Source organism: Leopardus geoffroyi, chromosome A3 (genome assembly GCF_018350155.1).
Source record: "Leopardus geoffroyi isolate Oge1 chromosome A3, O.geoffroyi_Oge1_pat1.0, whole genome shotgun sequence".
Lineage (NCBI taxonomy): Eukaryota > Metazoa > Chordata > Mammalia > Carnivora > Felidae > Leopardus > Leopardus geoffroyi.
The window spans coordinates 66,688,739-66,705,059 of record NC_059336.1 but is presented as its reverse complement, the minus strand read 5'-3'; the positions used below and the strand labels follow the sequence as shown (position 1 = coordinate 66,705,059).

Genomic DNA, 16,321 nt, shown 5'->3' with positions numbered 1-16,321 from the left:
AAAATATTTGTTACAAAAAACAATCCAAAAGAAGGGGAGGGTGTCATTATGCCTTTACTTCTATTTGCTAATGTTTTATTCATAGTGCTTTTTCTTCTTCATAAGGCAAAAGAGAACTTTGGGTTGTCCTGCCTATCTGCAACATGTTTTACAAAAAAGTTATCTTTAGGAGTGGATTGGCACTTCTGGTTTTAGTTTTTGCTTGCTTCTAAACCATTGCTTTCTCTATAATCTTAAGCTCAAAAAGTGGTTATCAGGGTTTGTTTGTTTTAGTTACCTTTTAAATACTTAATGCAAAATTCCATAGTAAACCAGAGCCAAGATTAAAACATTAAGTATAATTGTTTTCTGATTATTGTAGCCACAAGGTTTATCTTCCCAGGGGGTTAATTCATTTGGCAGGCTATTGCCCATCTTGGACTATTTTAATACCTTTATTCTACCAGAAAATAGAAAAGTGGATGGTTACTGAAGGAAAAGGAAACTAAGTAGGTTTTAGAGCGAAGTTACAGGCATTGATAATCCTAATGGGGTGTTACATTATTACATGCTAGGCAGGCAATCAATTAGACCTTCATTACATGTAATAATTAAGTGAAAAGGAAGGCCAGCAAAGTATTTGGGGCAAAGATTAACATGCCTGGGTGTTGAGTCACAGTAGTCTCCAGTGTATTAAACATGGGCTTTGGAGTTTTATCTCAACAGTGTTCGTATCACTGCTGTGTGTAAAACTTGAAGAGGTCAGTGTTTTCTAAGCCTCAGTTATTTTGCCTGAAAAATGGGTATAGTTGAGCCAACTGGTTTTTAACTTGACTTTTACAATAACGAAGGTAAAGTACTTAGCATAGTTCTTGGCGTTTGCAGTAAGTGTTCAGTTGATGTTACTACGCTCTTAAACCAGTTATGACTCTAAAATGAGGGAGTTGGTCAAAGTTAATCTTTTGCAGTTCCAACAGTTTTTCCAATCCCTACATTTTGAAGTTTACCTAGGTTAACAGGGTGGAAGGGGACGCTATTTAGGGGTACTTTGGTATATCATACTGATTTTTATGTTCTAATCTTCACAAAAGTCACAAAATTGGCATTTTGTTTTTATAGGAAATTGAAGTGAGCAGTTTTATATAATTTAGTGGGTCATGTTTGGCACGTACTGAGCTGGATGCAAATCTCCATTCCACTTCCTACAACAATCTTATGGAACTCAGGACTATTTTTGAAAGCTTTAGTCCTATGTTCAAATCTTAACCATATTGCCTCTTTTAGTATTGCAGGATTATGGTAATTGATAATTCTTACCCTAGTACTATCTGTAACATGTTTGCTCTCAGATAATTTTTTTTTTTTGAACATTTATTCATGATTGATAGAGACCAAGCATGAACAGGGGAGGGGCACAGAGTGGGGAGACAGAATCGGAAGCAGGCTCCAGGCTCTGAGCTGTCCGCACAGAGCCTGATGTGGGGCTCTAACTCATAAATCATGAGATCATGACCTGAGCCGAAGCTGGACACCCAACCAACTGAGCCACCCAGGCGCCCCATGCTCTCAGATAATTCTAACATAAATCATCACTACTGCAGTTAATAAAAGTGATCCATACTTCAGGACGTATTTTACAGAATTTTTATTAAAGATCTGATGCCTAACAGGCACTGTTGATCTCTACTTAGTGTATTCTTGAATTCTCAAATGCATCCTCCCTTTTAAAACTGCTGTTATGATAACTTGAAAATAAATCTTAAAATTTTCTCAGTGATACTGTACAAGACTATGTTTTCTTAAGAGGACATTTTGTTTATCCTACATACTTAATCTGTCTTACTGGTGAAGTCCTGGAAGTCATTGACCTATGCTGTTTCTATTTTTGAGATACGCAAAACTATTTTCTCATCTAGATGTTCTTTTCTATTTCACACCTTGTATGGGTTTCTAGACTTCTCTGTACCTTTCATCATATTCCTTTAGTCTCTAGAGTACCAGTCCCTAGTCTGCTGAGCCAGTTTTACAGGCTCAGCCAAAATAAGAAAGTGAAATGAGGAACAGTGATAGACTTGATTTAATCTCTTAACATTTGTGAAAACTCTGGTTATTAGCCTTTTGGCCTTATAATTTCAGTTCTTGATTTCAAACTTGATGCCTGGTTGTCCCCCCCCCCCCCCCCCTTGCTTTTAGTTTTTTTTTTTTTTTTTTTTTTTTGTTTTTAAGGCTCTGTTGAGTTTAGAATCCCAGTATTTTTGGTAATGTTTATTTTTGAGAGTGTGCCTGTTTATTTTCAAGAGAGAGAGTATGTGTGTGTGTGCGTGCGCGCGCTTGCGTGAGTGGGGGAGGGGCAGGGAAGGAGGGAGACAGGATCCCAAGCAGACTCTGCACTGGCAGCAGAGAGCCCAATGTGGGGCGCAAGCCCATGAACTGCAAGATTGAGATCAGACGCTTAACTAACTGAGCCACCCAGGCGCCCCATAGAATCTCAGTATTTTGAGAGATAGAGTCTACTAGTCTCTCACAAAAAGTCACCTATAGAATCTTAGGCCCTGCCTCAGAATCTGAATCTGTATTTTCAGAAGATCCCCAAACGTTTTGTATGCACATTATTATTGGAAAAGCACTGTGCTAGTCCATCCTCTGGTTTTATTTAATAGGCAGGGAAACTGGTCAGCCATATATATTCAAGTATTTTAATCCCTCCTGTGTTCAGAAGACTCAGAATTCAGACAAAAACCTGTGTTTGGGACATGTTTAAAAATTAGGGGAGCAACGATTTGTCAGAATGAATTCTCCAGTGAAGATAGGCACATGATGCTTTGGGGTGTAAGGGATTAGGCTAAGGAGGACTTCCCAGAGGAGTTGACTCTTGAGGTTTGTCAAGTTGTCAAAAAGGAATAAATAGCGTAAGGGGAGACAGCGTGAAGATGGCATATTTGGGATTTCCAAGTATGTATCTGAGCGTGACATTTTAATGAGGGAAAGGAGATGAGGCTGGATTGTGGTGTGGGCAGGTACCGATTTATTTAATCACCTTTATAGACGATAAATCACAGCAGATGCGGAGAGTGGTCAAATCCTGATAGTCCTGGGAGGAGAGGGATTCAAGAATGAGGTAGTGGAGTAATCAATACAGCAATGGCAAGTGGAGGTCAAGTTTGATAGTTGAAAAATCCCCCATTGGATTTGGTAATTGGGTCACTGGCTAGTTCAGCAAATCCAGTTTTAATAGATGTGTACACGTGTCAGATTAAGATGGTTTTAGGAAAGTATGGGAGGTGAAAGCCTACTCTTGAAATCTGTGAAAGTTAAGGAGAAACTTTCTGGTACAGTGGTCAGTGGGGTGCTGGAGCAAGACCCGGATATGAACTCTGCCGCTGCCACTTGTATGCGATGCCCAGTCAACTATATACGCTAACCTGCCCAAGGAAGCCTCGGTTTCCTCACCCATAAAATGGAGTTAGTATTTGTTAAACAGGGTTGTTGTGAAGATTGAATTAGAGTAATGTGTGAAGTACTTAGAACACCAGAGGTTCTCCATAAAATGAAATTATTAAGGTTGAGGGGAGAGTTTGTAAAGATGAGGATGTTTATAGGTTGAGAAGCTACAGGTAGAGGTTGAAAGCGAAAAGAATCTGTCAGAAGAAAGGGTGGTTCTTGGTGTCACAGCTAGGGAAATCCACTGTCTCTAAGTGCTCGCTCCTCAAATCAAGAGGCAGGAGAGACCCCCAGAATTTCAATCCGGAGGAGTTTAGAAACAACCTTAAAAAGTGGGTGCTAAGGCTGATTTTCGCTCTAAAGCTGAGTATGCCTACCAAGCATACCGTCTCCCTGCCTGGGGGTGTGGGGTGGGGGTAATCTGGGAAAAGGCCGGTGGGAATTAAGGTATGCTCAAACTCCCACAAACAGTCTTTTGTAAGCCTTTCTTGGCGCAACTACCCACCCCAAGGCTCTGTGGCGCCTTCAGAGCCCTGTAGACTTTCTTACTGCACACGTGCGTGACAGCCTCGAACGGATTTCCTGTGCGCGAGGCTTGGGGCGGGGCCTCGGTGTGTCTGCCTCTCGTCTCACCACGCGACGCGAAGCTGGCGGTTTGCTGGTGGGTCCCCTGCGCAGGCTCAGGAGCTCGCGGACCCCAGGCGCCTCCGGGCAACCGGACGCCAACCACGGCGGAGGGAGCAAGGAGGTTGCCGTGCACCAGCCAGTTATGGCCTTCACCTCCAATACCCTAAGGGAAGGCCTGGGACCTGGCAGTTCGGTGGTCACCTCGGTACAGAAATCCTCCCCCAGGCCCCCCAGTACCCACTAGTATCTCCTGCTGAAGTCCTCTGCACCGACTCCCATGTCTCTCTAATGCTGGGCCCTTGCACCCCTCTGTTAGTTCTTCCTATCTTTCCCTTCGCTCATACCTACCCGTAGTCCTGTCTTCCTGATCTTTATCTGAGGTCTACTTCGCTCTATTTCCTCTTCCTTTGCTCTCTCTCATCCTTCCATTCGCCCTTTGTTTTCTGTATTTTCTTTCCTTCCCTACTACTAACTGCGCTGGACAGCCGCTTTAATTTTCTTAATTTCCCCCTCTGCCTAGAGAGGATTGGTTTTTCCTTACTTAGTCTGATGCACACGTTTTTGCCTCTGCCTCCTATTTTAGTATTTATAAAATACTTGAAACTACCTGCGTTTAGTGTCTGGGGGAGGGATGGTTAGCCTATCTTTTGTAAAAGTGATTCATTTGAAATGATAAATGGGTGGAGTTTCATTTGATATGATAAATGGGGAGATATCATTTGAAATGATAAATGGGTGGAGTTTAGATCACGCCTGGGGCAAAACAAAGCAGTGTCTGCTGAGTACCTTCCTTAAGAAGTACCATGTTTACTTCTCCCTTCTTCCTGCTTATTTTCCTGGTTCTAGGTAGAGGTGGGAGACCTGTCTTGACCTGCCTGAGAAAGTTAGATTTCTGTGACTTTAAATGTGCAACAGAGAAGATTCAACAGAAATCTTATAAAGGGAACATATAGGAAGAAATTCAGACAGCAGTGTATGTTGAAACTAGCTCAGGGGTACTCATAAGTAGAGTGAATATAAGTTGCTAAATAGAAAGAATGAATTATATTTATATCAGTTTACTGATTAGATTGTTTATTATTTCTAATGCATCGTTGCTTGAAATAACTTACATTTTGTCGTTATAACAAAAGCATTATAAATGAAAGTACAATTCAGTATTTTAATGACTATACCTTGTGGAAATAGCACAAAAGGAAAAAAATAAACAACTGTGTTCTGTTGATGGTGAGGCAGAAACGAATGTGGAATAATAAATGGGTATAGAATACTTACTATGGAAGACAAGAACGTCCTTGGAAACTAAGGAATATCAAAAATAATTTGTTTTTTAACTTGGCAGGTGAGATGTTAAAAATAAAAGCTACTATTTTTGAGTACTGGTTGTGGGTACAGGTCTTTAAATGTATAATGCCTTATTCTCGTGCCAAGCTTGGTGTGCCTTATTTATATACTCCTAAGAGGGAGTTAAGGCTAAGGGTTAAGTAACGTGCCTAGTCCTCCTAGCTACTAAGTGGCAGAGTTGGAGTTCAAGCCCAAGTCTGTCTGGCTTCTCTATCATTCTGCCTCTTTAGTGTCACAGCTAGCTGGACAAGCTGAGAGAACTGGCTGTATCATATTTATATGATACATGTTTGGTAGTCTTTGTAAATCCAGGAAACGGCAGTTTTCAACATTTGCCACATAGCCAGGAATTTGTATCCCAATATCAGATTAATTTGATGACTATACCCTTCTACCTTGAACTCCCATCACCATCACCTGAACCATAAGCATATTATAATAATACAGTTTTAGATCTACATAACTCTTTCCTTCCTAAGAACACCACATTTTGTAACATCTGATTTGCCTTATGACATCTCTGGAAGATGAGATTATTTATTACTCTCATTTTTCCCAAGGGAATTTAGATGATTAAAACCACTTGAAATCATAAAATAGCAATTTGAGGAAATATTATAGGCAAAATTTATCATTATGTAGCTTTCATTTTAATTCAGGCTGACCAATTTGATACAGGTGTTGATTTCTTCAAGCAAATGTTTTATAAAATATATTTAACTTCCAGGGATCACCTCTCAAATGATTAGGCACATTTTATGTTTGTTAATAGAAACGAACCCAGAAGACATCATCTTTTCAAAGAGAAGGATGGTGGAGAATAGCATTACGAGTATGTATGTATATTTTCATTCTTTCTATTCAAGTGATTCTTATTCCTATTGATATTTTAACCAGTCCTTACCCTTTAGGTCGCTAACAATTGTTAGAAAACAGTGGACCTCATCTCATATTTATAATTTTAGTATCAGCATATGACTGACAAACCAAATTTAATTAAATTTAATTTAAATTTTGGATGCAGTAAAAAGTAAACTGGGAATCTAGGTGCTTTACAGGATATCGAGATGAGGTCAATGTAGTTTATGATGGTGGTGAGATTACACAAGAAAAAGCCTCCATTCTAAAAAGGGGTGTGGGTTTCAGTTTGTTGTTGTTGTTGTTTTTTGGTTTCAGTTTTTATCTTAGTTAGATGGCAAAGAGCCTATGAGAACTTAACATGGTCAATGTAGGAAAGCAAGGTGATAATATATCAAAGAAAAATAACCAGGAAATTCCCCCTTTCAAGAGATATCATTTCTGTATTGTAGAAATATTTTCTATCCATACCCTTCAATAACAGAGGGACCCATAGGTCAAAGCCTTCTTGAAATTGATTTTAAGGGTGGAACCAAGTGCAAAGTCGGTTACAAAACAAAAGTGACTAAACTTTCAGGTCTGGCCATTCAACCACACTGTGGTTGGGATTTGAAAGTACCAAACCTCTTATGGGATCCATCAGATCACATGATCTTCCCATTCATCCTCAGCCTCATGTTCTTATTTTTTAGCTTCTCACTTGAGAGCTAGAAAGAAACCTGTCGTTATCTATCAAACAGAAATAGGCTAACTTTTTTTTTTTTGTCAAGAAACTGTCCTGAATGGTTTCACGATAGATCTGACACTTCTAGTCCAACTGCATCTCAAGTTTTAGTATCTCTGAGGTTACTTTTTAAAAAGTTAATACTTTGACTATGGCCATGACCCATTTGCTATATAATTCAGCAATTGTCTCACCAAGGAAACAATCATGATTCTCTGGAAATATTGTTCTGTTGAGGGTGTCTACTGTATTTGATAAAATTTTATTAAACTTTAAAACAGAGAAATGCTCCTTAAGAGTGACCCTTCTGGGGTGCCTGGTGGCTCAGTTGGTTAAGCGTCTGATTTTGGCTCAGGTCGTGATCTCATGGTTCGTGAGTTCAAGCCCTGTGTTGGGCTCTGTGCTGACAGATCAGAGCCTGGAGCCTGCTCTGGATTCTGTGTCTCCCTCTCTCTCTGCCCCTCCCCTGCACATGCTCTCTCTCTCTCTCTCAAAAATAAATGTTAACAAAAAAAAATTTTTTTTTTTTTTTAATTTTTTTTTTTTTCAACGTTTATTTATTTTTGGGACAGAGAGAGACAGAGCATGAACAGGGGAGGGGCAGAGAGAGAGGGAGACACAGAATCGGAAACAGGCTCCAGGCTCTGAGCCATCAGCCCAGAGCCCGATGCGGGGCTCGAACTCACAGACCGCGAGATCGTGACCTGGCTGAAGTCGGACGCTTAACCGACTGCGCCACCCAGGCGCCCCAAAAAATTTTTTTTTAAATACTAAGAGTGACCCTTCTAAGAATGATGCTTTAGGGGATGTTACCCATTCACATACTGATCTGAAAAAAATGATGTCAATTTTCCACAGAATACACCTATCCCTGGCACTTACCACTTGAAAACTTTTATTGAAGAATCCCTATTAAATCCAGTGATAGCAACCTACAATTTTAAAAACGAAGGAAGAAAAAAACCATCTCTTGTGCAAAGAAACGATCCAGTACTAAATGACCTTCCCCTGTATGTACCTCCTGACTTCTTGGACTTGTTAAAGAAGCAAGGAGCCACTTACTCATTTAAAGACAAACCACGGCCAAGCCCCAGCATGCTGGTTTACAAAGATCAGGTAAAGTGCTACTTTTTTGTGGGAAAGCTACTCAGAACCCTTGAGGTAAATATTCTATGTACTTAGAGCGCATCTTCCCCAGGAGAAATTGCAAACCTTTATGATGCTTTATTTTCTACAGAAATCAAATGAGGGCTGCCTAATATGCAAGTATGTCCAGCAAGATTTTTCCCTGTGATGTCTCCTTCACCTAAGGAGAATACATGGGGGCAAGTTATTCCCTCTCTGGGTATTGTTGGCAGGATTCCCCTGACTTGGGGGACTGGGGGGCTTCTGAGATCTTATCTGTGATTGGGCCATACTTCTGTTCTCTCAAGCAGTTGATGCTGGGTACCCTCTTCTTTTAACGAGAAAAGTTTTCCAGTGAGTAGTACCCTTTAATTAGAGTGTGAATAGACCTGGATCCCATAGTGAACGTTTTTCAAAACTTTCTTGTAGAAATGAGCACTGTGGTACCAAGAAGGTCAGAGTCTACTCTCTGCCCCGCCAGTTCATTCATAACATTGGTAGTAGACAGAGTACTCATATGCTTACAGCCCTGTGCTAGGTTCTGTGCAGGGGAGATGTTCCTGACTGGGGAGTATTTGAGTAACAATACAAGAGCAAATATATCAAGTGCTAAGATAAATAGCATGGCAAGAAATGCCAGGGGGAGTTCAGTGTAGGCTGGGTTCAAAAGCTGCAAGGCTCCCTGGATTAAGTAGGACCCAAGCTGGACCTTGAATAATACATGACATTTATGTGGCTCTTTATAGCTTATTGTGAGTTTCCACATGTGATCTCTCAGTTGTTCTTCCCCAACGTTCTGAAATAGGTGGAACAGATGTTATCCCCATTTTATATGTGAAAACCGAGGTGAATAGAGACTAAGTCATTTGTTCAGAGGCATGTAGCTGATAAGTAGATGACGCATTAATTTTAACTGAGGGTTTCTGAGCCCAAATTTGGTGCTTTTTCCAGTGTGTCTCCAGCCATGAATGAGGGGCAGGGTTTGGATGGGTGGATCCAGAGTAGGTGTTTCAAGGGAGGGGCATAGCATTCTTGAAAGCCTGTTCCAGACTGGCAAATGCAGAGTTGTGACTCGGCCTTTGGGACTTGGGACTTTGGGCCTCCCATTTATAAAGAGGCCACCTGGGGCTTCTGGGAGGGGCACCTGGATGCCTCGGGTGGTTAAGTGTCCGACTCTTGATTTGGGCTCAGGTCATGATCCCACGGTTCGTGAGATGGAGCCCTGCGTCGGCCTCTGTGCTGAGAATCCGGAGCCTGCTTGGGATTCTCTCTCTCCCTCTCTCTCTGCCCCTCCCCACTCTCTCTCTCTCAAAATAAATAAATAACATTTTTAAAAAATTAAAAAAGAAGCCAGTAATAGTATCAGTCTCTACAACTTTTTTGGAGTATTATTGCGATAACCTGAGAAGGAATGCATTGTAACTGGAGGTTGAATTAAATACAAGGGCTGTGGTTATGAAGATGGACAAGAAATTTTCAGCAGGATGAGCACATATCATAGCCAATATGTAAACCCTTCTTGTTGCTTTGCAAATTATAGCTTTGAACCAGGACAGAATGGTAAGTGTTCATTGGGTAAATCTTATCCTGTTTGCTTCAGTGGATGAATACAAACACTAAAGTATGCTTAGACTTTTATGGTATGGTATCAGGTAACTGTGCTACATATGAAACCGTTCTGGCCACCTCCACTAGAAAACCATTCTTCCTCATTCTCCACCACCATTCACTTCCCTTCTACTTCCTCTCTTCTTGCTTTTAGGAGTTTTTGAGGGTAGATCAAGACCCACTACTGAAAGGAGAAAACATAGAATGTTGATATTAGGCAACATTTAAACCTTTAAAAGACCAAAAGAATTTGGCTCACCCAGAGGGAGGGATAAAACCTGAAAACATACTCTTCCTGTTTCTTTTTCCTCTGTCTCTCTCTCCACCTCCCCCAAAGGATTGTATTATAGAAACTGGAAGAATTCAATGTTTTCCTAATTTCCTGTTTGAAAGGTATACGATAATGTTCTGAGGGGGAGAGCTGTTGAGAGGTGACATTATTTACTCACCAATAAAATTCATAATTTTATGAACCAGAACTCTGGCTTTTAAAAAACCAGAACTCAGTATAATAATAATTTGAATTTGAGGTAAATAGAATATACATTGTTGTTATTTATTAAGACAGAACAACATTCTCCAGCTTCACAATTTTTAATAGTATATTCACTTTATACCCATTAGTGCTGCTTTTTATTTGTAAGAACGTTTTTACAGTTTTCAACACCTTTATTCTGAAGCATGTAATTCACTGGAGAGTCTATATCAAAGATGCTTGTCATATATATGTGTGCGTGGGTGTGTGTGTGTACATGTGCATGCATATGTGTGTGTATACTCATCTATGGCTCTTTCCAAAGAGTATTTGAGATCACCCTTCAATTTTTACAATAATTCTTTTTGTGTTTATTTTTGAGAAATAATAGATTATTATTGTAGGACATGTACAGAAGTGGGGCCATGTGTCTCCTCATCTGTAGTGTGATGACCTACCCTTTGCCCGGTCACTGCTCATCCTCTGCTAGCCCCTGGGTTCCTTTCCCTCATTTCTGGATGATTTTAGCTCCTTCACACCACCACTGTCTCCTGTCATGATTTCAGGACACCCGTACAGGATCTTCCAACAATCTGGCTTCTCGGTTTCTTGAATTCTCCTCTGCCTCAGCTCCTGACTCCTTAGAGTTTTTCAAGATCCATCATTTCAACTCTCCCCAAGCTCAACTCTGTGCCACCCACTTTTATCACCCTCTCCTAATCTTCTGTCTCGCTCACCCTATCACCCCAACCCCAACAGTTTTTCCATCCTCCTGATCTGTAATCCGTGGATCCTCCTTTTCACTGCCTCTGACTTTCTGATGTTTTCTGTCTTTGCAAAGCTGCAGTTCCAAGTTAATCATTAGAGTTTCTCCCTGTGTACACCCTCAGTTCCCTTGCCATGGTGGCTCATCTTATTTGTCTGGCAAGGCCAGGGATTTAACACTGGTTAAATCCAAGTCTCTGGGAACTTTGTACTTGTACCCATGTAGCCGAATGACTCATCTCATTTTAAATTCTTCACCTCACCTGGCACTGAATGGACTTCCCTAAGTGTGTGTTCTCTGCCACTCTTGTGGGTGGCTTTATCTCACATCTCCCCTCTTTCCATGCCCCAACTCCTCTTCCTCAACCCTTGTTCTCTCTTCTCACCTCTTCAGCCCCTCTTCCCTCACCTCTTCATGTTGGAGTGTCTCTGGCACTCACACATCTTCCCTATCTACACTCACTCCCTTGGTGATCTCATTCAGTCCTGAGGCTTTGGACACCATCTATTGCTTTGAGATTTCCGAATTTATATCTTCTTCCCAGACTTCTCTCTTAAACTCCAGATTCATATATTGAACTGCCTTTTTGATTTCTGCACTTGTGTGTCTAATTCAGGGTTTCTTTGGACAGGATAATTCCTTGTTGTGGGGGCTCTTCTGAGCTTTGTAGGATGTTGAGCAGCATTCCTGGATAATTAGTTTCCATTAGCTAGTTAGATGCCATTATCAATCTCCCCCTCCCAGTTGCAACAACCAAAACTGTCTCTAGACATTTCCAAGTGTTCCCTGGGGGTGAGGGGGAAGTAATAAAACAAGCCAACCAACCAGCAAACTAATCCACCTCCTTCCTGATTGAGAACCTTTGTGATAGTGGGCGTGATCTCTGAGTGGTTGTCCTCAGGGTCAACAGGTTTATTGTGAAGTGGCTTCATCTTACTATATTCTCTCTCACTCTCTTCCTGCCCCACTGGCCTCCTGGCTGCTTCTTGAGCTAGGCCCTCCACCCCAGTATCTTTGCACTGGATCTTCCTTCTTCTGGAATGCTCTTATTCCAGGTTATCTGCATGGCTCACTTCATCTCCTTCTTCAGGTCTTTCCTCAAGTGTCACTTTCTCAATGAGCCCCATTTAAATTGGCCACCTGATGGGGTGCCTGGGTGGCTCAGTCAGTTGAGCGTCCAACTTTGGCTCAGGTCATGATCTCGCGGTCTGTGAGTTTGAGCCCTGTGTTGGGTTCTGTGCTGAGAGCTCAGATCCTGAAGCCTGCTTCAGATTCTGTGTCTCCCTCTTTCTCTTCCCCTCCCCCACTCATGCTCTGTCTCTGTCTCTCTCTCTCTCTCTCTGTCAAAAGTAAATAAACTTAAAAAAAAATTTTTAATTGGCCACCTGACACTCCTGACCTTCTCTACCCTGGCCTTATTATTTTTTCTTTAGCACCTATAGCAATCAATATACTATATAATTTACTTGCACTTTGTATTTATTATTATTTTATTATTTATTATATTTATTATTATTATTTTATTGTCTGTTTTTTCCCATGAGAGTGAAGCTTCATGAGGACATGAATATTTATCTGTTTTGTTCACTGTTACATCTTTGCCTCTAGAACAGTGTCTGATGGTTAATATTTGTTGAATGTGGAACGAATGAATGATTACCCAAATATCTGAACTCTGACTGGGACTTAATCTGTTTGTTTCCTTTGATGTGCGATATTCTTTGACTATGTGTATTTGCTCATTGCTCCTCAAAACTTGTTTTCATGGATCCTAAGATCCAAGATGGAAGTGTTTTCCTTCAGCTTTTGGTTCTGCTGATATTTTGGGGAGCTACCAGTATGGTGCCACTTGAAATGCACTGCTTATATGTTCTTGGATAGTTCCAATGATGGGAATTTGGACTGGAATCTGTGAAAAGGACCACCCCAGGGTTACACTTTCTCAACAATGGATTTTTTTCCCCTCTTCCAATTCTGCTTAGCACCATGGCAACTCTTTCTACAGACCCTTAACATTGGGTGATGTGGGAGAGTTTACTTTCACGAAGTGCTCTTTTAGGGCCTCCAAGTCCTGTGGGTAGGACTCCCATTAGATCACCATCATTGATGGGCCCAGGCTTTGACCTCTGGATCCTTGTAGAACTCTGAAGTTCTCTCAGTCCCTCAGACATAGCTCGGTTCTTCTGCTGAGTTTGGTCTGGACCAGTAAACTTTCTCTGGGCAAAACTAGGCCACAGTGCCTCTCTGGCTTTTTGCTATGTCTTGGCTTGTGGTTCTTATGATTCCTTATTGTATTGTTAGCAGTTGCATATTGTTTTAAAAACTCTATTTGCTTTTAATATTTTATTCCTCATTTCCATAGTCGTCTGCAATGGAAAGTTTATTATCCAAATAACCTAGCTTGCTATAAATAGAAACCAGATCTGTTTTTTCCCCTTAGAAATAGACTGAATCTTTTCCACACCATTATATATTCTCTACATCATTTTATTTTATTTTTTAAATGTTTATTTATTTATTTTGAGAGAGAGAGACAGAGAGAACGAGTGCACATGCGAGCGTGCACAAGTGGGGGGAGGGGCAGAGAGAGAGGGGAGAGAATCCCAAGCAGGCTCCGTCTCACAAACTGAGAGGTCATGACCTGAGGCAATATCAAGAGTCGGATGTTTAACCAACTGAGCCACCCAGGTGCCCCTCTCTACAACATTTTAAATAGCTGCATAGTATTCTACTATATGGCATATCCTAATATATTCAACCATTTTCTGCTGTTAGTCATAGAGTGGAATTGTTGGGGAAAGGGTATATATGTATCTAAGTCTTTGGAGATGCATTGCCAAAATTCTCTTACAGAAAAATTGTGCTAGGGGCACCTGGGTGGCTCATCTGGTGGAGCATCTGACTCTTGATTTTGGCTCAGGTCATGATCTCAGGGTCATGAGATTGAGCCCTGCATTGGCTTGGAGTTGGACATGGAGCCTGCTTAAGAGTCTCTCTCTCTCTCTCTCTCTCTCTCTCTCTCTCTCTCTCTCCTCCTTTGCCCCTCCCCTGCTCATGTTCTCTCTCTCAAAAAAATGAAAAGAAAAATTGTGCTATTCTGCAGCTCCATCTTACAGGATATTGTAAGTCCAGTGCCATTTTACATCTGCTGTTTATGTTTTCAACTAGAAACATGAATTAAATGACTCGAATGAGAAAATTTTTAAGTATAAGGTTGAAATCAATATGCTATGGGAACTTCCAAATAACCTGAAGTCAGCAAAGTCTATTCCCGAGTTTCCCTACAATGCATAGGACAGGGAGAAGATGGTGACTCTGACCCAGTCTGTAGCCAATGAGTCAGTAATTGTGTGGCTTCAACACTCTTGCATCAAAGGGTAAAAATGAGTCATGTCCTCTTATAATCCAATTGAAATAGTCTGTTTTAAAAATGAACAAAGGATATGAACTAGCAATTCACAGGCATACCAGTTACTAAACACACACACACACACACACACACACACACACACACACACACACACAAAACCATAACATGATGCTTGGCTTCAACTAATAGTGAAATAATTACAAAGGAACAAAAGCAGCTAGACACAATTCTTTGCCTGTCAGATGACCAACAATTTAAGTTTGATGATACCCATTATTGGCAAAGAGGGTACAGAAGCATATTCTCATACACTGTATAATACAAATTATTGCAAGTATTTTGGAGGGTAATTTGTCAGTTTCTAGCAGTGTTTTAAATGCCCATAGTAAGGGATTCCACTCTCAGGAATTTACAAATGGTCTTACAAAAGTACAATGAGATGTTATACACAGTACTGTAGCATTGTTTATAATTTTATTTAAGCAGAGGACTAATTATATAATGGTACATCCATACAGTGGTATATTGTGCAACCATTAAAGATAATGATGTAAATCTATATGTGTTGATATGGAAGTATCTCCAAGGTATATATTATTAAATGAAAACACACAAGGAACAGACAAATATTATAGTATAATCCCATTTGTATGAATAAAATCAAATATACATATATATAATGTTAAATGCATCCTTCCTTTTCTTGAGAGGTACTTAAGCAATCATTAACTGGTTTGCTCTTGAGAAGTGAGGGTTACATTACATTTTCCATTTTAAATCTTCTCTTATTTACTTCCTCTAGGTTGGGAACGTTTCAGTGAAAATCACAAACAAGATTTAAAATTGCTTGAAACTTCTGTCTAGGTTAGCTTTAGCCTTAGAAGATGACGCTCATGTAAAAGGAAACAAACTTGGTGATTCGTCCTTTCCCCACCCCCATATCGTAAGGAGGGGGCCAGGCTGGAAAGGCACCCCTGTTAACTTAGAAAATTAGCCAAAGGATCCATTCTAATGTGTTCAAAAGACATCCTTGAACAGCTGATGGGGAGACTGAGGTTGAGAAAATCTGGTTGATACATTGATAGTTCTTAGCTGTGTTTATAGCTTTGATGCTATCTCTGAAGACATGTTAATATGAAAAGCGTACCATGGTAAAAGAAATGTCTGATGGAAATTTCAATAGGATGGTTTTGCATTGAGCAAAATATCAACGGAGAGAAACGTTGCGCCCAAAGAGGGGCTGGCAAGTAATACTGTAGGGAACTCAAGAGGTAAATGTTGGGATAATGAAGAGCAAAATGTAGATGAGACAGTTCGTTGTTCATTTAAATTTAAAAAGTGGCCCTCAGAGTTGGCTCATTTAGCAAATATTTTTTGAGGTTAAGTTCTCAGAGAGTATCTGCAAGGCAAGGCAGTAATTGCCAAATATGCAAATATGTCAAGAAAACAGCTAATGAAAATGATTTTTGAAAAATGGATATGGAGAACCCCTCTCAGGGACTGGGACGCATTTGTAGTTCTTAGGGTTCTTTTGGAACTGATGAAAACTACAAGATACTGGCATAATTAAGAACAATATCATTGCTATCATGAGGCAGACTTCTTTTTGAGAAAGTCCTATGTTGTCTATTTCTCAGACCCAAGTCTGAGCAGTGAATCAGTGATACTTTCATATGACATAAGGGACTTGACTTCTCAGAGATACATTTGGTGAAATTTCCACCAATAGTGCTTAAAAATATTGCACCTGCTAGCCCATTCACTTCATTCACCTTATGATTATTCTGGTAGGGATTCTAAAGGAGTGAAAAATCTGTTTCCTTCTGTCCCACCTATTTATAGATCTGGGTTTTCAAAATATTGTCACACCAAGGACCTAATAAGTAGAGTTGGATTTTTTTTCCACTTATTCCAGGTTTCTGACATTGATGGTGCTGGTACCACCCAACTGAATTAAGTATCCACACTGAGATCCTGCCCTATTTTATGATCCCAAGATTGTAA

The 16,321-nt window shown here is 40.4% G+C and overlaps 1 protein-coding gene across 1 annotated transcript in view; it reads left to right on the top strand.

The window, feature by feature from the left end:
* The first annotated feature begins 4,087 nt into the window (after window positions 1-4,087).
* Window positions 4,088-16,321, top strand: part of STPG4 (sperm-tail PG-rich repeat containing 4) — a 46,645-nt gene continuing 34,411 nt past the window's right edge. The window contains exons 1-3 of the mRNA XM_045445959.1: window positions 4,088-4,252; window positions 6,164-6,223; window positions 7,832-8,089. Of these exons, the coding sequence (XP_045301915.1) occupies window positions 4,190-4,252; window positions 6,164-6,223; window positions 7,832-8,089 (381 nt within the window). The 5' untranslated portion in view covers window positions 4,088-4,189. The remainder of the gene's footprint in view (window positions 4,253-6,163; window positions 6,224-7,831; window positions 8,090-16,321) is intronic.